At 41.7% G+C, this 27,803-nt stretch overlaps 1 protein-coding gene across 1 annotated transcript in view; it reads right to left on the reverse strand.

Annotated features, from left to right (window-relative positions):
• Window positions 1–8,408: 8,408 nt before the first annotated feature.
• The window catches only part of LOC145392363 (limbic system-associated membrane protein-like), a 157,247-nt gene continuing 137,852 nt past the window's right edge, over window positions 8,409–27,803 (reverse strand). Inside the window, exons 5-6 of the mRNA XM_080266765.1 lie at window positions 13,949–14,121; window positions 8,409–8,590 (exon numbers count right to left, since the gene is read on the reverse strand). Coding sequence (XP_080122891.1) covers window positions 8,478–8,590; window positions 13,949–14,121 — 286 coding nt within the window. The 3' untranslated portion in view covers window positions 8,409–8,477. The remainder of the gene's footprint in view (window positions 8,591–13,948; window positions 14,122–27,803) is intronic.

Below are 27,803 nucleotides of genomic sequence, written 5' to 3' on the forward strand. Positions count from 1 at the left end.
GGTTCAGGCACTCCAACTTCTTGTGGTTCATAAGGGCTTACATCTGACGACTGGTTGGGTTTGTGTCACTCAGGAGAGGCACTGATTACCCTCGCCTCAAATATCAGGCCTAAGTAACACTGACCCTGACCCCAATGCTAGTTATGGGATGATGATGATGATGATGATAATAATATTAATATTGGTAATATTAATAATAACAGTAGTAGTAGTAGTAGTAGTAATAGTACCGTATTATCATTATTATTATTATTATCGGTAGCAGTAGTAATGCAGTAGTAGTAGTAGTAGTATGGTAGTCGTAGTTGTGGAAGCAAAGCAACAACAACGAAATAGCAACAGCACCACCACCAGCAAAATAAATAAGTAAATAAGATGCAGCAGCAACAACCCCCCAAAAAATATATATATATATATATATATATATATATATATATATATATATATATATATATATATATATATATATATATATATATATATATATATATTCTTGATATTTCCCAAAATTAGCTCTGGATATTATGTAAGTTCTTTAATCATTTCAAACACTTACCTACATTCAGCCAACATTTTCTTCTCATCTCAGTATATTCCAAGCATATAACCAACAGCAGGTCTATATATGAATGCTATCCAATGAACTTATATATTGACTCTGTCTGGCCCAAACGTAGTCGCTAACTGGCACGCGTCAATCAAAGCTGACGAGCAAAAGTTATTTTTAAAATTCTGTCACGTTTTTAAAATGATCGGTGCGTGAGGTTATGTATGACCCTGTATTCTGACTTTAACCTGCGTGCTTGTTCGACAGGTATAATAACGATTGTAGTAGTAGTTGTAATAGTAGTAGTAGTAGTAGTAGTAGTAGTAATAGTAGTAGTAGTAGCAGTTGTAGTAGTAGCAGCAGCAGTAGTAGTAGTAGTAGTAATTAATAATAATAATAATAATTAGTAATAATGATAATCATCATCATCATCATCATCATCGTCATAGTAATAGTAATAATAATAACAGTAATAACAATCCATCCATCCATCAGTCATCCAATCCTATGTTGTCCCATGATGAGTGTAGGAGCCCGGGGCTAGGCAACTGGTCATGACATTTAAGATGAGAGTAACCAGCCTCACTCATCCCTGAGTGGCATTACGTGAGCAATAAACCCCAACCACTCCTTGGATAAAAACCTTCACCAGCTCAATCCGATTGGAGCGCAGTAATTACCCATTAAACCACCAGACGCCAAAATTTGGCTATATGATTACCACCCAGCGTAGTAAATGGTTTCCTGGTGTACAGGAAACCATTTGGCTTGTCACTCAGTGTAGAGTCACCCACCGGCAGAAGGAAAAGGAAATAATGAAGGAACGAAAGACAGAAGAGGGAGTGTAAAGTCACCCGTAGGCAGAAGAACGAGGAAAGAATGAAGGAAAGACAGAAGAGGATGGAAGAAAAAAGGGATGAAGGAGAGGAAAGGGCAGACACCCGAGAGCAGCACTACATCAAGTGAGTGGATGGTGAGCGCCCCCACCTATCACAAAATAATAACAATACATGTAATAATAATAATAATAATAATAAAATTCATCCATACTTTTTTTCTGCCCCATCAGGAGCGTAGGTGCCCAGGGGTAGGCTACACAGTCCCGACATTTAAAGCATGGATGACCAGCCTCACTCGCCCCTGTGCGACACTGTGTGAGCATTATACCCCAACCTTCTCTCGAATGTAAACCCTTGCGAGCCCCATCCGGTTGAAGCACCTTAACCCTTTAGACCACCTGGCTATTTGGTTATATGATTACCACCCACCGAAGTAAATGATTTCTTGGTTAACAAGAAACCATTTGTGTTGCCACTCAGTGTACAGTAGAGTCACCCGAATGTTGCACTACATCGAGTGAGTGGATGGTGAGCACCCCCACCTACCACAGTTACTACAAACACCACCACCATCACCACCACCACAACTACTACTTCTACTACTACTCCACTACTACCATTACAAATCAACTGCTACTACTACAACCCAACTACTACTGCTACTATTACACAAGCAAATTCCCAAACATCGACTGGATTATTAATTACACCTATGAGCACACTGAACCGGATTTTCGTAAGCTTTAAAAATGTCCTATCATCTCTTTCTCAGCTATTTATTCATTTTAAGCACCTTGATCAATATCCTACAGTAAATAAATGATGCAAAGAAGTCAATATTGAAAAGATAGAAATAACAGAGAGGGATATTTAGGATGAAACAAAATAAATCGCTGAAGAAGTGTTACGAAGTCTTCTATGTGAATGGAAAACGAATGAGAGAAGAGAAATTTCGAGGGAATACTAATAAAACTCCATTATTCTAAAAATACAGTTTATTCCATTGATCACATAGACAAATGATACACTAAAGATTTGTCTTAACAACTACAGCTTTAAATAATTAATAATAATAATAATAATAATAATAATAATCCATGTCCAGGTTTAGGCTATAGGAAGTTAATAACGTTATATAGGAATACCTTATAAATATAGGAGAAAACCTGAACAAAATGATATAGAGGCATTTGTTATAGAATGTTATTACAAATCTGTTCTGCGTCTGATTATTTTAAAGTAATAAATGACGTCTATGATAATCTGGGTAAAGGAAATCTGAAAATAATCACACTTTCATGCTTTCACATTCCTTTTTTATTTTTCCTTTCATCGCTCATTCATAATCATCTACCTTTTTCCTCATGCTTCTCAAACGCTCTTCCATCTGTCTATCTTCGAACCTCTTTATTCTTTTATTATGCAAGGAGATTGTATCAAACTTGTGTATCTCTCTCTCTCTCTCTCATACTGGTAATTTCACCCACTCCACTTGCTTGCGTGTATAAAAACAACAGAATATTGAGTCGCAATAGAAAACTGAAAAATAAAAACTTACTCGCTACACACTAGAACACAAACAAAGCCTACGTTTGTTCTCAGGGGGATTGTATTTACAAAAGTGGTGTCTTTTTTCACGGATATTTATGCTTCGTGAGTCCTTTTAGTACTTATATATTAGTTTCCTTCTAGTGGCGTTTTTCCATGGCACTCATTCTACCATTTTTAAATTCTGAAGAAGGCAGGCATAGTTACCCTCCTCTCGTAATATTTTTTTCCTTTTTTTTTTTTTGTTAGACATGTATACAAGATTTTTCCTTTTCACTGTAAAAAATTCCATTCTTTATATACACTTTTTTTGTATCCACCAAAAAAATACACAAACACTTTTTGCACAGGGCATCATGAAAGGACGAAACTTAATTCTCACTGAAACATTTTGTCCTGCGTTTTGTCTGTCGCAAAGCAAATAATAAAAAATGAGTGTTTATTTTTATGTTTTGTCACTTTTTCACTCTGCGTATGAAACACACTAATAAAATCCACACTCAAGACACAAGGATTGTCCACAAGCAAAAACCCTAATATGTAACGATAGAACCAGTGTTGACCCGATAATGGGGAGCGAAAGGGGTCGAGATAGGATTCGGAATCTTATAATTATACTGTTTATGAAGAGCAGATTATACGCCCTCTAGACCTACACCACACAAGGGCCAGAGTTAAGATCACATTATGCGTCTAGTGAGAAAAGAGGTTTGTTCTATAATTATATCTATGTACACACACACACTCCAAAAAAATCATATTTGAGTCGGAATGCTCTCAGTCCCTCACTAAGACCAAAGAGACTTCAGTTATCAATTCTGTCAGTACAAATATTCACTGCTTTCACTCCCTCCCACCCGAAATATTCACTGCTCCCACTCCCTCCCACCCGAAATATTCACTACTCCCACTTCCTCCCACCCACTTCCTCTCCTGGGCTTATCAGCGGCATCTCGTCTGTCAAGGAGCGATGTTTCTCAAGGTTCCTGTGTTGGGCTGTTTCGTCTTCACTTTCACATTGCTATATTCCTGGTTTTCCTTTCTGCCTGATGACATTTTGCGAAATACTGGATAATTTTGCTCCACTGAAATGCAATATGAATGAAAGTAAAATGATTAATGCTATGTTGCGTTTCATTGACAATATCAGTTATAAAGTCGACTTCTTAACCTTATATTGGATTAGGTAGTTATGCTGATGATATGATATGGACGACCTCGGGATGGAGAGAAAAAATGAAGTTTTATTAGGTGAATCCCAAAATTAATCACCATAAAACGTCAGCAATGTCTGCCCGATTGACTTTATTTCGCTAAGATAACGTATTTTTGCTTTACTACCGCTCTCTCACAGCGAATTAATTTAGCTTAAGGGCAACATCGATCTGTATGAAGTGGATACAGCCTTCACTAACCGCTTCACTACCCTACGCCATTCACTTTAACTTGACCCAGACTTTCATTCGTAGCTTATTTCACGTTAACTCAGTGGCTCTACATCCTTTCTGCGGCACTTCTTCAACACCGGAATTATAGTGTTAATCAATTTCAGGCCAAGGTGAAGTGAATACAGTATAGGACAATGACGAAAAATCGTTTAGAGTGAATAAAATCGTCTGAAAGTGACAAAAATATCAACGAAGTCAAAGAATTCAACAACCTAACTTTACTAAACCTGAGATCCTTAGTTAAATTTAGTTTCTTCAGTCCAGTGGTGCATTTTAGCTTTGTTTTTGCTGGCTTTAAATTTATTCAGCATTTTGGTAGACCTCTTGTAGTGCGAAAGTACATAAAGTATACATCTAACATCTCCTGTTCCAGAAGTGTTGTTTAAGCTAAATAAAAGCGTCTGTTAGCAGCATAAATAATAAATAAATGAAGTATGTCACCGCAATATATGACTTAATTTCCCTAGATCTGAGACCACAACACGTCTTAGGCCGGATCCTCACGCTTGCTGGTGCGGGAAGGAGTTCTGCATTACTGTAACCAATTGAAGTTCTCGCCCGCACTTGCCCGCGTCCAGTGGGGCCACAAGCATGAGTTTCAGTAATGCAAAACTCCCACCCGCACCAGCAAGTATTTGGTGTGGACGCGCATTAGCCAAAGTCCAACCAGTCGCTATAATGAACAGATTTAACCTTTTCAGTGTGATGATGACGTTTTCAGTTCGTTCTTGCCACCTTCATTTGAGTTCATTTTCCTCAGGGGAGAATTTTACCAGTGGATGGGTTAGATATTTTTCCTTAACCCTTTCTCTACACCAGTGCTCCCCTACGCTGAATAAAATCGTCCGTACGTAGCAAAAAATAAGGCCAATAAAGTATGACACCAGAATCTACAAATCCACTAAACATTTGACACTGCAACACGATAGGAAATTAGGGACTCACTGCTATGAATAAATTTATCTCTTTCATTTCAATGACTACTTTCTCAATTTGTTCTTGCTACCATCAGACGATTTTCTTAAGCGCGGGTGAGACCATCTGTAGCAACGCGGTTAAAATCAGTCTCCATTAACCTCTGATTTTTCTCCTTCAGCTGAATAAAATCGTCTGGAGGCACCGTCAGTAAAATCAGTAAAGTATATCACTGGAATCTAAAAGTTAACCTCTTCACTCGATGAAGTATTGTATTTTATTCCTAATATTTCTGGGCGGATTATTTGCCTTCTAGAAGACGTCTTGTAGTGATGGTGTAAACAAGACTTTATCTAACCTCTTTAGTTAAAAAATATTCTCCTAAACAGAGTGAAATCGTCTGGACATACCATGAACGAATTGGTATATGAAGTTCATCACCAGTATGTAAGAGCTGACCCCTTCAGTACAAGTAGGTCAAATAAATTCTAGCTAACGTCAAATGATTTAACTCGAAAGAGAGAGAAAAAAAGGGGGCGGGGGAATCAACGAGAAGTATATCTCATACCACCCTTTTGAACTTAATAAAATCACCTTGAGAAAAAATAATATAGAAACAGAAATAAATAAATCGACCAATACATACATATATATATATATATATATATATATATATATATATATATATATATATATATATATATATATATATATAGAAAGGACGTCAACGTGGCGGAGAAATTAATTCCACTAGATCCGGGTCGGCCTGAGACACACGTCTTAGCTACCTCGACTATAATAAACTAATTTTAATCCAGCGTGACGTGAGAGGGTGCAGGGTGAGTGGCAGGCAGACGAGGCAAGGCCAATCACGCCCCTGCTCTGACATAACTAATTGGGGGGCGAAACGCGGCGGACTGGCAGAATGACGCGGCCCGGAGTGACTGTGGCGTCTTCAATTGGTGGTGGGTCAGCTAGCCGGTCGGTCTAATAGGAATTCCTCCTTTTGTGCCAGAACCCAAACTCCAGTGGTTGAAGTTTCCAGAGCCTTCATCATTAACTTCCCTCCTCAAATACGCTGGAGGGGAAAAAGCGATAACAACGCTGAGATTTTTATGTTTTTCAGTCTGTTCAGTTTGATATATACTGTACATGCTGATATAACACTTTCAATTAGCTTACCTCTTCCAATCTCTCTTTCTTTATTTTTTTTCCAACCACCAGACGGTATTATTTCTGCTTGGGTGTGATATTTAGGAATACAAGGGTTTAGAAGGGATCTGTTTTACCTCTCCAGTTCGCAAAGTCTCTCCAAAACTGCGGAATAAAATTGTCTGGAGATAGCGTGTGTGAGTGACAAGGAAAACACCCAAACACTTCCCCCAGACTACGACACGCAACCATCACTTTACCCAAGGTCCCTGTTTCAGTTCGAACAGACTGGGACCAAAGAGGACTCAGCCTAAAGGTCCCGTAGTCGGACCGGAAATGGAGAAATGGCGTTCCCCCGAGCTAGACCCTGTATTGGATCATATAGCCCCGCTAGGTTACAGGTGCGCGCTACCACTCCCAGCACGGCAGTCCCGGGCGAGGCTCGAACTCGCAATCCCCCGATTACGAGCTTGATGCTCTACCACTGAGCCACCGTGCCCCCAGTCGGACCGGATATCGAACTCAGGTCCTTTTGCAGACGAGGCGAGTGTTTTTCAGGCTACATCATCACTACCACCACTGGAAACGACAAAAAGGCCTCGGACTGAAGCGAATGTTTATGAGGCTTTCGTTAGGGGAAAGATAATTCCGTGCTGACAAGGATAACAATTAATCTTTATCCTTCACACTCTCTGTACGAATACTTCAAACTCCACTCGTTGCACCATTAAAACTGTTCACAATATATTTGATAGGATTCACAATTTACGAAGACAATAAAGTAGTAACTGTACAAAGCAACTACAATTCACAAACCGATATTCATTCCCACCCGCGTCCAGCACGTTACTGATTTCTTCCTAAGTTTCGTGGAGGATGAAGGATTTAATTAGAGCTTTACCGGATTTGTGGCTCTCGTCTATAAAAGGAGAATTACCCAGACGCCAACCCTGAGAGATATATATGCACAATTAGAGTCTTCTGATTAGTATTCCTTTCCTTCGCTTCCTAAGTTGGTTTACTTCTTGGGTTCCTTTTTGTCTTTAGTCTTGTCTCAGTCCGATGGTGTATAATTTTTTTCTTGGTATATTCAGACGATTTTATTCAGCAAAGGGATTTTTGAAACTGAAGGGGCCATCTGTAGTCCTGATTAATCCCCACAAAAATAAGGGTCTCTTCATAAGTTAAATAAAATCGCCCGACGGTGGTAAAATTGTAATGTACGTCACCAGATTAAAGGCGGTGATTTTCTTCAGTTCCTCCTTTCACGTCAACAGAGATGCTCATAACTTTCCCTCTTCCCCCATCCTCAGCAATCTCGTTACCCATAAACAAACTTCCATGATAATCCCCCTGTGGCCTTAAACGCGACAGCTCCCCACTCCACCTTCCCCATTATCCGTGGAGAAGACGATAACCTGGGCGGGAGGAGGAGGAGGAGGAGGAGGAGGAGGAGGAGAAGGAAGAGGAGGAGGAGGAGGAGGAAGAAGAAGGAAAGATAATGGGAGCACTTATGTACACCCATCATCCCTTCTCGCTCTTATTTGTTTCAGTGTGGGTATTGTATTTACCATTTTCTATGTTCCCCCTTCCCTTTCACTGTATCCCTTTCCTTCTGATAACCCTTATAGGTTATTCCACCTCTCCCCCTTCTTGTTTCCCTTCTTTTCCCTTCCCCCCTTCATCTCTTCACTCCTATTCTTTCCATTTCCCTCCCTCTTCCTTCCCTCCTTCCCCTTCCTAGACACCCGTCTTCTTTTCCCTTCCCTCTTACTTTACTCTCTATTCTATCCCTTCTCCCTCCTCTTTCCCTTGGCTCTCTTCTTTTCCTCCTCCCTCTTGTTTCCCTCCTCCTCTTTCCTCCCTCCCCCCTACACCCCCACTCCCCGGCCACTTGGGTTTCTCTTGCAGGCCATTTTTCCATCGTCCCTCAATTCTCGATTCCCCCCGTTCCTCCCTTCCGCCAGTCTGTTCTCTTCCTCCCTCTCCTCCCGCCGGTCGTTATTTTCCTCCTCACGGTCCATCTCATCATCTGGCGAGAAGGAGGAGGGCGGAAGAGAGGGCGAGGAGACAGAGGAAGGATGTCCTGGGTACGGCGGTGGAACTCTCCCCTCGCTGCATGGCTGCCGGGTGCTCTCCTGCTGTTGTGAGGAGAACCGTGTTAAAAAAAAGAAATTGACTGAGACGAGGAAGTGAATGAAGCGTGGTGCTGAATAACGAGGAAATAAATAAAACGAGGACGTGAATAACGAGGAAATAAATAAGACGAGGACGTGAATAACGAGGAACCAAATAAAATGAGGACCTGAAAAACGAGGAACTGTGTAAATCGAGGAGCTGAAAAAAACGAGAAACTGAATAAAACGAGGAACTAGATGTGCCCCTTCTGTGAGTCAATGTATTCCTTTGATCTTCTGTACCCTTTCCTTTTTAGCCTTCATGTACAGCGTTCCCCAAAGTGGTGGCGCTTGTACTGAATGGTAAATAAAGAATCTATACACACAAAAATCAGTGACTCTCTATAATTATTTACAAAGGGTTTCATAGGAGCTGGAATAAAGGTTTACAAAGAGAACCGATACCGCTATAATAAGTGTTAAAAGCAGGTACTGAGTAGGGGGTAAAATAAGAGTTTACAAAAGGTGCTCGTGAGCCTGGAATAAGTGCTTAAGAAACGTGGAATGAGAGCTATCGTAAGTGTAATCTACTGAAATAATTATGAGAAGGAACCTATGTTAACAGAAGGTAGTGCAGTAAATAACTATGAGAGGCAACCTGAGTCAACAGAAGACAGTGCAATAAGTAACTATAAGAGAGGCAAACAATGTTAACAAAAGACAGTGCAATAAGTAACTATGAGAGAAGCAACCTATGTTAACAGAAGGTAGTGTAATGGGTAATTTATAGAATGCATGAAGAATGATTGCAACAAGTGTTTATCAATTGAAAGCTTTAACAAATGTCGACGAAAGGTGCAGAAAGTGATGCAACAATTTTATAGGAAGTACCCAGTGTTGCAGGAAATAAAAAGTGAGTTGGCTGCAATGCATATTTACAGTCTGCAATATTGGGACTACATTCAGTTTGCAGAAAGTACTGGCATCCCGAAAATAGGGAGTTTACATGAGAAAAGTACGATACGTATTTACAATATTAAAACAATATTATTTGTTACGTGCATGCTTGTCAAGATTGTGTTAATGTTAAGATGATGGCCAATGACACACGTACAATGTTTCATGCGTTCTTTCATAATACGCTAACTGTCCCCTAAAAATAAACACAACCCCCCCCCCACACACACACACTTGAAGACAGGGTGTGAGAGAGCACGTACACACAGTAATAAAAGCGAGAGGGAAGGAGTGGAGGGCCGGAGTCGGGTCACGAAGGAGAGCCATCAATATACTACACCCTAACTACAATGGAGTCGTGGGGGCAGCGGTAGGAGGAGGAAAGCAAAGAGAGGGACAGAAGAGGAGAGAGAGAGAGAGAGAGAGAGAGAGAGAGAGAGAGAGAGAGAGAGAGAGAGAGAGAGAGAGAGAGAGGGGAGAAGAGAGAAAATGTGACGCGTTGAGTGCGAAGAAAATGAGAGGGGAGAAACATAGAAGGATGGAAAACAATATGCAGTACTACACCCTATGAGTCGGTGGGGGTAGCTGAGGGAGCAGGAAAACATAAGAGGGAGAGAGGAGGAGGAAACAGAGAAAGGAATAGGAAACAGAGAGGAGGAGGAGGAGGAGGAGGAGAGATAGGGGGAGGAGAAAGGGGGAGGGGACAAGGAAAGAGAAACTAGGAAGGAGAAAAACAAAAGCGAGAGAGAGAGAGAGAGAGAGAAGCAAAAAGAATAGTTGTAAAAGAAAGAAAGAAGAGAGAGGAGACTGGAGCATGGGAAAGAAAACAAGTGAGATAGTTGGCGGGAGGGGGGAGGAAAAAGCAGAAGATGAGATAAAGAAAAAAAAAAAAAGGTGTTGAAAAAGATAAGGAAATGAAAATTAGGGTACCTGAAAGAGAGAGAGAGAGAGAGAGAGAGAGAGAGAGAGAGAGAGAGAGGAAAGACGAAGAAGAGAAGGGGAGGAGACAGAAAAGTATAAAATTAAAAGTGATGAAAACAAGTGGATGGAAAAAGAGAATTGGGGCAGAAAAAAAAAAAAAGAGGGAGGGGGCAGATCGAGGAATAAAACGAAAAAATGAGTAAAAACTAGAAAATAAAAAAAAGGGGGGGGGGAGACAAGGGATACTGAAACAGGAAGAGGAAAATGAAAGTTGGACCTGGGGGAGTTAAAGAAAGAAAAGATATTAGGACAACGACGTGGGAGAGAGAGAGAGAGAGAGAGAGAGAGAGAGAGAGAGAATTGTGGGGTACATATCGGAGGAAACATTTAAAAGGGGGAGGTAACTGGAGAGGAGAGGAGAGGAGAAAGAATATGCAGGAGAAAAGAAAGAGAAAAGGAGGAGAGATTTAAACAAGAAGGAAGAGAAAGACAGTATAACGATGAACAGAAAGAAGAGAAGAAAGGGTGAGGGTGCTGAGAGGAAGGAAATGATGCAAAGAGAAATGAAACAAGAAAAAGAAAGTGCAGGATATGAAACAACGAAATCTATATGAAGAGGAAGGAAACAAGGAAACAAGGTGGAATGTGAAGGCAAAGGAAAAGAAAGATGTAAAAAGGAGGGAAGCAAAAGAGACTATGTATATAATTAAGAGAAAAATGAGAGAATATGTGAAGAGAAAGGAAAACAGAAATACAGGAAGGGAAATTAGAAAAAGAAATATTTGAGGAGGAAGGAAATAAGTGAATAAATACATGTGAAGAACGAAATGATACATGAGGAGGGGGAAAGGAAGGGAGAATGTGTGGATGAAAAGAGAAGTGAGAAAAAATGCAAATAATGGGAAGAGATGAAAAAACTATCATTCAATAAAGAAAAAGGAAAAGACTACATTGAAAGCTGAGGGAGAACGTGGTGTGGAAAGGAAGAGAAAGACAGAAGAAGAAAATATGATTATATAAAGGAAAAAGATAAGACTATTGAAATCTAAGGAAGAATACAGTGCGAAAAGGAATGGTGAGGTAAACGAGAAGGAAATGAAGGCGAGGGAAGGGAAATGAAGAAAACAGGAGATGAATGGATGAAGAGGAGAATCGGAGAAATCTTTCGGAGGAGGAAAATGATGAGAAGGTTGGTGAGCGGCAAGGCAGGAAGGTGGGGACGTGAAGAGAGGAGAGTGAAATGAAGGAAAAGAGGAAAAAATGGAGGAGGAAAAGAGGGAAACATGAGGAAAAAGATGAAGAAACGGAGGAGGAAAAGAGGAAGTTACGGAGGAGGAAATGAAAAAAAAGAAACGGATTTGGAAAGGAGGAAATATGGAAGAGAAAAAGTGGAAGAAGCAGAGGAGGAAAAAAGGATGAAAGAGAGGTTGAAAAAGAAGATAAAACGGCGGAGGAAAAGAAGAAATGGGAGATACAAAAATGAAAGACTGAAATCTGAGAATGGGGAAGGTGAGAGGATGAAAAGGTCAAGGCATTACGAAGGACGATAAGGAGTGAGAGGCAGCGGACAAGAATAAAGAGAGAGACAGAGAGAGAGAGAGAGTACATAGACCAGAAAAACAAATATATATACAAGCGGGAGATACATAGAGAAAATATAAGCCCACACAGAAACGGTAAGGGCAAGAGATGGAAGGATGGAGCCACGGGAGGAGACAGGATGAAAAGATATGGGATTGAATGATGAATAAGGTGGAAGGGTAAGTTGAAAGGGAAAGGGAGAATAACAGAAGGAATGGAATATGAAGGGAATGGAGACGGAAGAAAAGTGGATTACACACACACACACACACACACACACACACACACACACACACACACACACACACACACACACACACACACACACAAAACGGGTCTTGAACAAAAGGGAAGAGGAGCGACAAAAAAAAAAAAAAATGGAAAAGAAGGGATGGAGTGAAAAAAATGAAAAAGAAAAATGGCAAGAACGATGGAAATAAGATAAAAAAAGGCACGAGAGAGAGAGAGAGAGAGAGACTGGTGTCAAAGGAACAATCCCAAGCTGTCAGTAATAATGAAAAATAAAGAAAAACTGAAAACGGAGGAAAGAAGTAGCGAATGAGCGGAAGAAACTGGATATGAAGAAGAGGTGAAAAATGCTGAAGTTGCGCAATTACAGAAAGAATAAAATTAAAAAGCAGACGAGAGACACGACGAATGCGCCAGAAAAACGCGAGAAACACAACTATCTTGATTGGGATAAATTGCCTTCCATCAAGAGGTGAGAATACGAGAAAAAGATGCAGAGAAAAGAGGCGAAGAAAAGGAGATATGAAAAATGACACTGAAAAGAGCAGGAGAGAAAGAAATATGAGAGGAAGACACCATGAAAACGAGAGGAGGAGCAGAAGTATGTGGGGATGAAAAAAAAAAAAAACGAAAGAAAATGTGAAATAAAGGAAAGGAAAGGAGAGAGAGAGAGAGAGAGAGAGAGAGAGAGAGAGAGAGGATAAAACGGGAGAAGTAAACAGAGAAGGAAAGTTGAAGAAGGGGAGAGGATATATGAGATAATGCAAAGAAAAGGACATGAGAGAGAGATAGATAGGGTTTAAGGGTAACAGCAAGGGATAGGGACATGGTGGAGAGAGATGAGATGAGGAAATAGAGAAAGAGATGAAGAACATGAGGCCTAACCTGACATAACTTAACCTAACCTAAGCCAATCTTACTGCTCTACTTTCTACTGTATCTACTCCTTCCCCCAGCATCCCCAAGGCCCAGCAATCATCCCACGCACCAATGATAGACAGAGTTATTGTTTTTGCTCGACAAGTCATGGGATTCGTGAAAGCTACCTCTGACACTCACACGACCTACTAAGATACTACTTGCTCAATCTTTAGCTACAACAGATTACTGCCTACTGATTACACAAGGATTAGATAGATAACCACTATGGACGATAATTACAACCTCCACCTCACTTTTCCTATTTCTTAAGATTAAAAATGAAAAAAAAAAAAAAAATCACACGGAACAACATATTGTCAAGAGTGAGGGTATCTTTTTAGGCATGTCGGAATGCTTATGAAACTAAATACAACACAAATTAAATCACTGTAATATCCGCCTTTGATACCAAAATACTCGAAATGCTACAGAGTCTTTTTACTGCTTTATATCCTACTGCTCTACACCGAATATTTGGGGTCTGAATTCACGCGTAGGCTAATGGCAAAAACCTACCGCAGTTCAAGTCCAACTGTTACAGATTTTTTTATGAATGGAGGACACATAATCTGGTATAAGGATTTCTTTATTTGTTTTTCCTTCCTATGTCCATCATCCGTTAACAAAAAAATTAGTTTTTTTTTTTTTATGAATGGAGGACACTTATAATCTGGTTTATGGTTTTTTTTATTTGTTTTTCCTTCCTGTGTCCATCATCCGTTACCAAAAAAATTACTTATGTTTCTCCCTTACCTCTGAGGACGTAGACGGTGACGGTGGCAGGTGCGGCATTCTCCGGGGCACAGGTGTAGTTGCCAGAGTGCTGCGGGCCCACGTTGTCAACCACCAGGTGCGACCGACCCTCCCACGTCCGCACCTCCACGTCGCGCTTCCCCGTGTACTGCACCACCGCACCGTTGTGGTACCTGCCGGGGACGTGAAGGGTGAGTGGGAGGCTGAGAAGGGGAGTGGGGAGCGTTGGGGTGTTAGGGACTTGAGGGATGTAAGGAGGCGAAAACGAGTGGAGTGTGAACAAAAGGTGGGTTGGGATAGTTCAAAAAATGGGAAGTGAGTCGATGTGTTGATAAAAAGTGTAAGGTGAGTGGGATGTGTAAAGAGTACGGAGGGTGAGTGGGGGAGGGGGAGAGGGAAAACTGAGAATGTGAGTATGGGAACTGTGTAGTAAGTGGGGTAGGTTTTGTGTGTGTGTGTGTGTGTGTGTGTGTGAAGGGGGGGGGCGATAAATGAGATGCAACACGAGATTAATCACAGCCACGGGGGGAATCGAACGCAGGCCCCGCGGGATCCCAGTCTGCCACGTAACCAATGAGCCAAGTACTCCATTTGGCTACTATGCTACGCTGGCTTAATTACGCATTCATTACAGAGAGGTATGTGACTGGGGGCTGACTGTGGGGATGAGTGGGGGAATATAGGAGAGGGAAGGGGATGTGGTGGGGTGGGGGTGAGGGTACGATTGGGTATGTACAGTGCGGTAGAAGGGGTAGTGTGAATGGGGAGGGTGGGGTAGGTGAGTGTGGGCCTGAGTGGAGGTGTGTAGGGGGTAAGGAGGGTGTACAGAAAGATGGATGATGGTTGGGCGGAGTGTGCCGTGTGGGGTGGGCAGAGCGGGGTGAGTCTGAGCAGATAATAGGGGGGAGGAGGTGTGTGTGCATGGGGGTGAGTGGGGATGAAGAGGAGGTGCGTGGGGTGAGTGTAAAGGATGGTGAGTTAGAGAGTGCGAAAAAGGGCGAGTGAAGTAACTGTGAAGAGAGATCCGTGGCAGAGGTTATGTGGAGTGAGCAAGCAGAGAGGAATGATGAGTAAGAAACGGGTGAGAAGGGTGTAACTAAACTAGATTATGAAGAATGAAGGACGCTGCAAGAGAAGATGGGGATGCTCGTACGTGAAGAAACAGCGAGGCCTACGGTGTTACAAGATTGCGAAACATGGGCCTTCATCCCAGGGAACGAAAGGGGGTGGAACTGAGGGAAACGAAGTACCTACGTGAAGTACATTTGGCTAGAAGGTTTAACAGTATAAGCAGAAGCAGCAAGAAAATAGTCAGCATACAAGGATGTCATTAAAACGAGAGGATTAAGAGCTGAGAGTGAATGAATCAAAAGGATGAGAGGAGTGGTGAGAGAAAGGAGTGAGAGGAAAAAGACGACCCACTCTCAGGAAACCATAATTTCCCTGTAGCACTTAACGAACTCTGGCGTCATCAGGATAGTTTGGGAATCGGAACAAAGAAGGATATGTGAAGTAGAGTTGTGAGGGAGGGAGGGAGTGTGAGTGAAGGGACGGGGAGACAGTGAGACTAAATGGAGGGAGAGTGGTGATTGAATAAGAGATGAGTGAAGGGAAGTAAGAGTTATACGTAAAGGTAAAGGGAAAGAGAGTGGGGAATGAGTTAAGCTAAATGGAAGAAGGGTACTGAGTGTGTGGGTAAGTGAGGGATAGTGGAAGGAAACGGCAAAAGCGTGAGTGACTAAGTGGTGAGTGAGTGAGTGGAGATGACGCGAATTAAAGTGGTAAATAAGGGTGAGGGGAGAGTGAAGAATGAGTGAAGCTATATGGAGGGAAAGTGGTGAGTGCGTGAGGGAGGCTGAGTTGGAAGAAAGTAGTTAATGAATTACGGTAAGTGGAAGGAAAATTATAAGAGACGTAGAAGGGAGAGATAAGAAACAGGGTTGAGAGATAGGAAGATACGTCTACTACCAATCACGTCCATGGATCTGTTGTCTGCTTTAGGTTAATATGCTCCACCCTTCATTTCTTTCTTTTTATGGTAGGCAAACTCAGGAAGGGGGCGATGGAGATAAGCATAAGGTGGATGGTTGAACAGATGGATGGAAAGAAATTATACTGTCATAGGCGATTGGCGAGTTTCACAAATACATACAGCAGGCGGGTCAATTATAACTTCAAAAACTGATGTTGTTTGTGTGGATACGAAACCATCTCGGTGTGTATAATCGTCAGTTCGTTTGTATAATCGAGGGACTATAAAAGAACACGACATACCATGACGGAATACAACGAAGGAAGAGAAGGGCGAGAGATATACGTAATTGCAGGGGACGTGTATTGGAGATCTTTTTGTGTTTGGCGGAAAGATGTTAAGAAATAATATCTTATACGATTAGAAAAAGCTAAAAATACAATCAAGGGACCTTAACCATGCAGATCTGAACAGGAGAGGAGCGAGGAGATGGGTGAAAGGCAAGGGATGGGTGCTGGAGATATGCTGAAAAATATCTGAAGGTAATATTGAGCACAATTAGAAAGTTCCAAAAATAAATAATAAAAATGCATGAATATGAAAGGAACGAAAAGATGAGTTAAAACGGGTGGTTGTTTGCGAATGATGAGTTGAAAGGGATTTAAGAGTAATATTTAGTACAGTTGGGGACATGTAAAAATAAATACATACATATACAAATAAGAGAGGAGCTACATTCCACTTCCTTGTTGTTTATCGAAGTGAACTGCATCGATAATCATTTCAGCAACGGCAAAAAATCAAGTCCGAGAAAGATACAGTAAAGACTCTAAGCAAACAGACCCTCTTTAGTGCAAGTAAAGACTCCTGAAAGTATATACAAACACCCAGAAACAAGACAAGAGTCACTGTTCACTTTATTATTATTTATCTGAATGAACAGTATCAAATTTTCGTCTGCAAGCATAGAATAAACAAGTCCCAGAAATACATACGGTAAAAACGGGACTATGAGCAAAACTATAAAAGAGACTATGGGCAAAATATATGAGAGCAAGACCATACGCAAAAAATATACGGTAAATGAGAGAGACCATAAGCAAAAATAAATGTGAAAGAGACTATGATGAAACATACATAAAAATGAAATAATGAGTAAAAACAGATAAGACTACGAGCAAAAATATGTAAGAAGGAGACACTGAGATAAAATATAAAAGTGACTATGAACAAACAGACCTTCCCCTTCATGCACGACACTCCGCACTTCACGTGAGAAGGGTCCACTAATTATAAGAAAATATAGGTCATTACTTGGGCTAAACAGGAAAAGTGGAAGAAAGGGAGGATGACTGTCTCCTCTATTTTCATCCCCAGTGCGGCTGCAGGGGTGAAAGTGAAAGGAATGTGAGGGACATGAGAGTGAGTCTGGGTTGGTAGTTGTTACGCCTTGACAACTACGAAAATGCCACGAAGGGATGATAATAATAATAATAATAATAATAATAATAATAATAATAATAATAATAATAATACGTGGTAGGTGGGGACGCTATGTGGTAGGTGGGGGCGCTCACCATCCACTCACTCAATGTAGTGCTGCTCTCGGGTGTCTGCCCTGTCCTTTCCTCCATCCTTCCTTCCTTCCCATCTTCTATTATCTTTCTTTCCTTCATTCTTTCCTCGTCCTTCTGCCTACGAGTGACTTTACACTCCCTCTTCTGTCTTTCATTCCTTCATTCTTTCCTCTTTCTTCTGCCTATGGGTGACTACACTGAGTGACAAGCCAAATGGTTTCCTGTACCAGGAAACTATTTACTACGCTGGGTGGTAACCATATAACCAAATTTTGGCGCCTGGTGGTTTAGTGGGTAATTATTGTGCTCCAATCAGATTGAGCCGGTGAAGGTTTATATCCAAGGGGTGGTTGGGGTTTACTGCTCATGTAATGCCACTCAGGGATGAGTGAGGTTGGTCACTCTCATCTTAAATGTCAGGACCAACTGCCTAGCCCCGGGCTCCTAAGCTTCTCATGCGTCAACGTAGGATTGGATGATAGATGGATGGATGGATGAATAAATAATAATAATAATAATAATAATTAATAATAATAATAATAATAATAATAATAAATAATAATAATAACAATAATAATAATAATAACAATAATAATTAATAATAATAATAATAATAATAATAATAATAATAATAATAATAATAAAATGAAAATCATCATCATCACTTCCATCATCATTGTGCTGAACCTTTCCCGCCTAAAGATGGAGTAAGACGGGATCGATAACAGACAGAAAAGTACAAAGTGGGAAAACTATCAATAGCATACCAGGGAAAGGAGCCAAACATCTATTCACATACCATGCAGGCCCACGGAATCCTGCCATCACTTCACCAACTTAACCATATACGTAACAGGGTGGCCCATAAATAGCGCTGCACTAGAATCTCAATTGACAGTATTTTATGTTGCGGGGACGGCTCATTCTGCTGGTGTGGGTGTGGGCGTGGGTGTGGCAGTAGGGGTAGGAAATGAATATACGACACATGGAACATTCATTACATTTACCAAGTCGTCCCCACAACACACGAGAAATAGGCTGGCGGGATGGAAGAGGAGCATTAAGTATGGATTATCTTGTATATTTTTGTTAGAGATGCATTTCGCTGACAATCAATTTTAAAAAGTTGTATAAATTCCTCGTATACGCTTCTCCATACACACCTTATCCAGTGAACTCGATTCCCTGTCAATTCCCTCGCTTCCTCAACTTCCATGCCTCAATTTCTCACACATTCACTTAGCCGATACATCCACCTTCTTTCTGGTCTACCACGCCTCCTTCCACCTTCAAGCCCACTCACGTACATCCGTTCGTCTTTCTTCATCCACTACCCATATGAGTAAATCACCTAAGTACATACTCTCCTGCGTAGTATAAACCAACTTCTTCACTCCACATCTTTCAAGAATCAAACTGCATATTAGCCAAACAGATCTTCGCAGTCCACACGCATTTCGTTGCAGTCCCACATCCACTACTCTTACTCGTTGGTTATGCACTCTGTCATATCAAAGTTTCTCACCTACACGTTAAAGTGGCACAAACACACCTTTATATTCAGTACAATCTTTTTCAGACTTCATACTAACACCTCTGTTTCCTATCAAGAGCTTCATAGAATCAGCTATTTTTTTTTCCTTCTGTATAGTGCTTACAGCGTTTGGGAGGCTTTTAGTGAGTGCTCATTTTCCTCTCGGTTCCTGCAATCGTCTCCCTACACAACCATGTTACACTGAATGTCATAATCCATGTCAACAGCTAATATTTTTCTTATCTTTATTTACTTTCAAACTAAATCGTTCACATTACAAAACTCTGCACCTGTCTGCAAATATCCAGTTTACTATTATCAAGCTATACGAGTGCATCACTTCCAGACATCAGATTTCAGATATTCCACCTTTCACCACTAATCATCACCTTCATCCCTCTTTCTCCAGCCCCAGCTTTAACCACTAATCATCACCCTCATCCCTCTTTCTCCAGCCCCAGCTTTAACCTTCATCACTCCACTTATGCTTATTGAACAGCCATGGTGACATCACACATCCATGCCTCTCTCCACTACTAATAATTCATTCAGACACCCACTTACACTCACACATATATCACTGCTACCACAGAAACTCTACAGCATTCGTCATATTTTCCATCCACACCATACATATGCAAATCCTCCCATCATCCTTCTCTTTTTACATTACCGTATACATTTTTCCAGAAACATGAATGCCTTAAATACATTACAATCCTACTCACATGATTTTTCTACTACCTCAGTCCATCTGGTGTACAATATTAATCCTTTGCCGCTCCCAACAACCACCTTTTTAACCATCCACCACACATTTTTAAATATTTTTCGTCTTCTTTATAACTGCTGTTTCTGTTACGGGTACCTTTCCAACAACACTCAGTAACTTTCTCCACAATCACTGTTGCACTCCCAACATCTAAGTCATCTCTTGGTTGAGGACTTGCCTATTTTTCCTTCTGCTAACGCCAGACGACTATTAGCCACTGGAAATCTCTCAAAGTCTATGGGTTAATGAATTAGACTTTCATGCTAGGTGTGTAATCTGATGTCAACACGAAAACACAAATCACACCATTAAGACAGGGAACCCATCAACCCCTTCAAACCGAGTACTATACGTAGACGATTTTACCCAGCTCAGGACTGATACTTCGGGCTGGAAGGGTTAGATAAACCTTTCATTAATCCTGTTCGGTACAAGGGATCTCCCCGAAGTTCTATCTATCTATCTATAGCCCGACGCCCTAATCCCGCAAAGGGTGGCCGCAGACAAAACGCCTCCAAGTCACTCTGTCACCCACCATTCGACTACCCTCCCCCCAACTCACCCCCCCCTCCCTCATATACCTCTCAACTCCATCCCTCCACCTCATCCTCGGTCTACCCCTCCCTCTCCCTCCCTCCACCTCACCTACATACACCCTCTTAGTCAGTCTTTCATTCTCCATTCTCTCCACATGTCCAAACCACCTCAGTGTATTTCTCCTAATCTTTTCAACCACATCCACATCTACCCCACAACGTTCCTTCACTTCTTCATTCGTCAACCTGTCCCTCCACGTCACTCCACATGCTCCTCTCAAGTAACTCATTTCCACTGCTCTCACTCTTGACTTGTTCCCCTCTTGCAATGTCCACGCCTCGCTTCCATACGTCAGGGTAGGGATCACAATACCATCATGCAGTGACTTCTTAACTTCCATACTCACCTCCCTATTTCTCATCACTGCTTTCAGTGTACCGACAACCTTTCTTCCCTGCTGTACCCTTTCACGTACTTCATCCCCCAAAGTTCCATCCTTACTCATCACACTACCCAAGTACTTGAATGCACTCACATTCTCCATATCCTCACCATCCAACCTCACTGCACACTCTGTGACTTCATTCCTCTCAAACACCATAACTTTACTTTTGTTTACATTAACTTTCAGCTTCCTCCTCCTACACACTGTCCCAAATTCATTCACCAAACCTTGCAACTCCCATTCATCTTCACTCAACAATACTGTATCATCAGCAAACAGCAACACCGGAAGCTTCCAAATCTCACCCTCATTCATTAGGGCCACCCCCACATCCACTGCCCTACCTTGTACTTCCTTTACAACCCCATCCATATATATATTAAACAGCCATGGAGACATTACACACCCCTGTTTCAGTCCCACACTGAGATCAAAGAACTCACTCAGCTCACCATCCACTCGCACCGTAGCCCTAGCTCCCTCGTACATACTCTTCACAGCACTCAACAATTTCCCCTCCACTCCATATATTCTTAATACCTTCCACATACCTTGCCTATCTATTCTGTCATAAGCTTTCTCCAAGTCCATGAAGGCAGCATACACTTTCCTTCCCTTCTCTAGATACTTCTCCACTAAACATCTTAGAACAAATATCTGATCTACACACCCTTTTCCCTTCCTAAAGCCCCCTTGTTCTTCTCCGACTAGCTCCTCTGTCATATGCCTAACCCTATCAATGAGTATTCTACCATATATTTTACCAGTCACACTAAGAAGGCAAATACCCCTATGGTTACCACATACTTCTCTCTCCCCTTTTCCTTTGTACAGAGGAACAATTATACCTGATTTCCAGTCCTCTGGAACCCTTCCCTCTTCCCAAGCCAATCTACACAACTTCCATATCCACTCCACAACAATCTCACCCCCATACCTAAGCATTTCACCACACACTCCATCAATTTCTGGGGCCTTTCCCAGCTTAATCTTCTTCATCGCTTCCACTACTTCCGACCTACTGATCTCTTCCTCCCTCCTCTCATCTCTCCTTCTCCCAGCCATTCCCCAACCACTTATACTCACACTGCTCTCACTCTCTACATTCAACAAATCCTCAAAGTGCTCCTTCCATCTCCTCAATTTCTCTCTCTTCTCCACCAACAATCTATTATTCCTATCTTTCACTCCCCTACTATTTTCCCTTTCACACTGCCTTACTTTCTTTACCTCCTTCCAGAACAATTTCTTACTCTCCCTCCATTTCACACTCAGATTCCTCCCAAACTCTTCATCCACTTTCTTCTTACTCTCCTTCACCAGTCTCTTAACCTCCCTTCTCCAGCTCACATATACCTCTCTCTTCTCTCTCTCATCTTCTCCCCTACCTTTACTCGCCAACCATTCACCATATGCCTTCTTCTTTTGTTCCACAGCTCGTTTCACCTCATCATTCCACCATGCTGTCCCTTGCACACCCTTGCATCTCCTCCTCACTCCACAAACCGCCTCACACGCTGCGCTTATCTCTTCCGTGAATATCTTACATACGTCTTCCACCCCGAAGTTGAATCTGATAAAAGCACGCACTAGAAAACAGAGAGCGCATACCTCCGTCAACGCCAATAAAATTTACGATTTACTGTTTCATTTTCACTTTCCTACCAGACTAATACTTTTACGACCTCATATAGTCCCTTAATTCTACAGTCTTATTCTGCCCTACTATACGGTTCACAGAGCGCAAACATAAAACTCCAATAAAATTTATTATTTCCTGTATCCGGGACGGAATTCGCCTCAAAATCACAAAAACTATTCTTTGACCTAATGGCCACTAATCCACCAAAATTCACTGAAATCCGATACCGATAATTTGAGATATCTTGTACACAAAAAGACAAACACACAAACAGGCACGGGTGAACAAACAAAATCCTCCAACTTCGCCAGCGGAGGTAATAAAGAAAAAGACGTCACCAAGCCCGCGAAAAACCCCCACCGCAAAAGACCCGCCCTCCCCCGCCCCCCATGCGAGACGGCCACGCATAGATCAAGCCATTACAAGGGAAGCAGAGGGTGTAGTCATCGCTGTCTTGGGGCGCCACTAATGCACCCCAAGCGGCCGTAACATTATCTAGCTCGCTCACGATGCAGCTTTTCCTTCCTCCTTGGTATTTGTACTTCTGTTCTCTCTCTCTCTCTCTCTCTCTCTCTCTCTCTCTCTCTCCCCTATATCTGTCTTTTGGGCCCTGATTTCTTTACCTTCTTGTTTTCTTCTCTCAGTCGCCTTTCCTGTCCCCTTTTCTTCCCTTCTGACATTTTTCCTTTTATCTTTTCCCTTCTTTATTTCCCCTCCTGGTTCATTTTCTTCACTTCTGACCTTTGTCCTCTTCTTTTTTTTTTCTATATCAGCCTTTTTACTCCCTCTTTCTTCTGTTCTGATAACCCGCCACTGGAAGGAATTTAAAGTTTTATCCATTAAAAACCACAGTTAAATTTCTGGTATTGTTTTTTGGTACCTGGGTTCCACCTGAGGGGTGGTTGGAGTGTATTGCTCGTGTAATGCCACTCACGGGCATCATCATCATCATCAATCATCAATCATCATCATCATAATAATAATAATAATAAAAATAATAATAATAATAATAATAATAATAATTATTATTATTATTGTTATTCTGCTTCCTCCACACCACTACGTGCAGCTTAGAGAAGATAATCGCATTTTATGACCCGCTGTTCTTCACTATTACTGTCCTTGGCTCCTTTATGCTTTCGTCTACCCTACTAATCTCGTTTATCTTTCTGACCTCATTCTCTTTCATATTCTACCTCTTCTCATGCCTTCACCAGTTTTCTTCCTCATTCTGTCATTTCAACCCTCTTACCATCATTCTCTCTCTCTCTCTCTCTCTCTCTCTCTCTCTCTCTCTCTCTCTCTCTCTCCTTCTTCCTTATATCTTCAACCCTCAACGTTATCCTCCTCCTCCCTCCCGTCTTTACTCCTCAGTATCGTTTCGCCATCAATCATTCTCATTCCTGTTTCTCCATCGCTAATCCTCAGTCCTTCCCCCTCCACCAATCACTCCTAATCACCTCTCTTTTCCTTCTTCCCTCCTTCCATTACTCTCCTCTTCCTCTTCACCACTTCTATTAATTTTGTGCTGGAGAGGGACGCCATCATGTGGTGGCACCGATATAATCAGGCGGGTCCACTACCAGGTTATACAAACGTCCCTCAACCACTTCCCTATCCCCCACCCCCCACAAAGAGGATGGTGGACTGCAGGAAATCAACTTAAGCCTGCAATCCACTGGGTTCATGTTTCAAATGAGCCTTTGCCCACAACAACAACAACAACAATTACATAACAAAAACAATAATAACAAAAACTACAAGAATAATAATAACAACAACCATTTTCATTATTTCTACACATGGCATTGCACCAATATTGCATGGTGTAAGGGTCAGTGGCTAGATTAATCTCTCCATATATTTCCGGCAAGAATGACTAGTCGCACGGCCATGAAAGGCATTATGTGAGAGAGAAAACTCCTATTCCTCCGTTTCACACTTTTCTGTATTTTCTTATTCTCCCTCCTTATTCCAAATTCCTCCTTTTACACCCATTCACCTTTTCACCAGTTCTCCGATACATATTTTCACGTTCCCTTTTCCTCTTTCCTTTCTGCTGTCTTCTTTATTACACTTGCCTTTTTTTCGTCATCGTCTTGCCATATACTCCACACCTCTTTCCGCTCACTTCCAAACTTCCCTTCACAAATTCCCTGACTCCTCCTCAAAGTCCCAACCTCCTCCAAAGTCACTGCCTCCCCAATTTTATTTTTTCTCTTCTCTATCCCTATGCCCTTTCCCCGTCATTCTTTCCTTTTACCTCTGTTTCTCCATGATAAATAACTACGCTCCTACAAGCTCTTTTCCGGCATTCCCTCTTACCTTCTGAGCACTTTCCCCTCTCCACCTACCTTTCTCCCATGTTCCCACTTTCTTCCTACCTTTTTCCTTCATTCCTACCTACATCATACCCTGTTTCTTAGATTCCTACTCTCTTCCTACCCTTTCTTATATTGCTAACCTTTTCCTAAGTTCCTACCTTCTTCCTACCCTTTTCCAACATCCCTACCCTCTTCTTACCCTTTTCCTATTTTCCTGCTCTCTTCCTACCCCTTTTCCACCCTTCTCAGTACTTCCCCCTCCCTCCTTCTGCCCTAAACCTCCCTCCTCCAACCCCTTTTGCTCCATTTCCACCTACCTTTTATCCATTTTCCTTCCACCTTTCACCCTAGTCGTCCTTCCTCCTACCTCAAATGCTCCCTACTCCTACCCCTTTCTCTCCCTCCTCCCGGTCGCAGTGCGGTAGAAAGGCTGTCACGACCTTCTCTTTGATTATGTCGTGGCTGTCGCTGTCTCCCTCACTCCCTGTCCCCCTCCACCCTACCCCTCCCATCGCCCCATTCCCTGTGCCCTACCTTCGAGCCTGTGGCCTGTCTTCCTTTCTGTGACTTCTCCGTGCTTCTGTGCTCCTTCCTCGGTGTCTCGTTTATGTTTTCCTTCCTTCCTCTGTCTTGCATTTATCTCTTAGTGTCCTTACTTGCTGTCTCTGTCTCATCTTTACGTGTGTCATTACTTCATCTCTGCATCCTTCTTCTTTCTGCCTTTCTTTCCTCCCTCTCTCTCTCTCTCCGTCTTTCCTCTCTTTGAATTTCCTCTTCTTGCTGTGTCTTTCCTATATTTCAGTATTCTTCCTCGTTTTCTATTTCTCACTTCTTTGTGTCTTCTCTGTCTCTCTGTTCCTTCCTTTCTGAACCTCGCATATATCTGTGTTTTTACTTCCCCCCTCTCCTCTCCCTACCTCATTATCTGTGTCTCACCTTCATCTCTGAATTATTTTCTCACTGTACTTCCCCTATACTTCTCAGTTCTTCATTCATACCTGTTCTCTCTCTCTCTCTCTCCCTCCTTCTCTCTCTCTCTCTACCTTCCATTCTCGTTTTATACGCTTTCCCTGCGTATCTTCCTCTTTTCTACCTCTCTGCTTCTACAACTCCTCGTTTCTCCTTCCTCTCTGCGCCTCCTATATATTTGTGTGATCTTTCTTCTCCAGGCCTCTTCTGTACCTCCATGTTTCCTTCCTCTGAATTCATCCACTCATCCATTATTCACAGTGTGTCTCACATATTCAAGTGTTCCTGTCTCCTCTCTGTGCCTTGTTTTCTGTATCACTGTGTTGTTCCTGCCTCGCTGTGCCTCTCTTATATCACTCTGTTACATCTTTATATCTATGTGCTCTTTCTTCCTCTCTGCCTGTGCCTTCTTATCTCTATCTGCGTGTTCCTTCTTTTCTGCCATGCTCAGTTTATGTCCCCCCCCCCTTCCTCTCTACGTTTCCTTGATCTCTCTCTCTCTCAACTGTAGACAGGTGTTTTCCTACCTTCCTGTGCCCTCCTTTTCTGCACCCTGTTGAGCATCAGTAAAACTTATAACTAACTGTGATCTTCCACTCCATATCCTGTCTCTTGAACTCATTTCCTTTATTCACAGAATCTAGATTTACACCCTAAGTCCTCTACCCTCCACTTAACCATTTCATAAACGGAACAACTCATTATTCTGTTCCAGTTTGCATTAGACGAGTTCACGCAGCAAAGAATAAAGGCTCACTAGTATACCAGTTTATTTCTGATTGTACTCCGTGACTCTATTCTTGTGTGTTATTCATGCAATTTACAAGGAGAGAAAAAGTATATTAATGGGTAGTTTGGAGAATTAATCGCTAAGAAAAAAGTGCAAGGGAGACTCTTTACCCTACGAGAACAATGGCGTCAACATTACCAGCTGATAAATATCATCATCATTAACTCTCTTTTCGTCGGGACAACTCTAGAACCCGTATTTCCGTCGGTTTAGGAAGCTCCCTAACACCTTTTCCTAAGCGATTTATTTTGCTCATTACACCTTGCTGTCGTCTTCTGTTTTATAAAAAATCTTCCAATATCGCCTTATTTTGCACAGATAACATACAAAATATTCATAACTTATATATAAAAATAAATCGCTAAGGATTAGGTGTTAGGGAGCTTCCTTAGCCAACGAGAATACGAGCCCAGGATTTTGTTCTTACTGAGACCAGGCGATTTTTCTCAGCTCACAGAGCGTAAAATCACCAGAGTTAATTAGTCTCATTTCCCCCTAATTGCGTCATTAATTTACATAAATGTGATTCTCTATAGCCTGCGTTTTAAGCCATTCAGTCAGAGGGTCTTTTGTAATATCCTTCAGTCCCCCCTCTATCCCCCGAAAGGAAGATGGTGAACTGCTGGAATGGGGACAACTTGTGTCTGAAGTCCACTGATTTCACGTTCAGATGAGACTGGGGTGACTACTACTACTACTACACTACAATTACTTCTACTATTACAACTACTACTACTACTGCTACTACTACTACTACTGCTGATGCTGCTGAAGATGATGATACCGCAGTAGTAGTAGTAGTAGTAGTTGTTGTAAAAAAAAAAAAAAAAATAATAATAATAATAGTTATCATACCTACTACTACTACTACTACTACTGCCAACAACATCACCATATCTTTTTTGTTGTGGTTGTAAAATAATAATAATAATAATAATAACAGTAATCATACCTACTACTACTACTACTACTGCCACCAACATCATATGTTTTTTGTTAAGATTTGGCGAGATCGTTTTTTGTAACAGGATTAACAGCAGTCTCCGCTAAACCTTTCAAGACCTAATGTCTCTCACTAAGCTGAAAATATATTGCCTGAAGGTAGGCAGGAAAAAAAACAGGGGATGACACGGTTTAATTAATGTCCTCTTACACAATCCTATGACCTGAACCACTCTGTTAATTGGAATAGTTTCTCCTTCATTGATTCCGATCCTGTCTACTTCTTTCATCTCTCGGCACACACGCACGCACACACACATACACACACTCTCTCCCCCTCTCTCTCAGCAC

Source organism: Coenobita brevimanus, chromosome 22, assembly GCF_032717465.1.
Source record: "Coenobita brevimanus isolate Jiangsu-jjx chromosome 22, ASM3271746v2, whole genome shotgun sequence".
In the NCBI taxonomy this organism is placed as follows: Eukaryota; Metazoa; Arthropoda; class Malacostraca; order Decapoda; family Coenobitidae; genus Coenobita; species Coenobita brevimanus.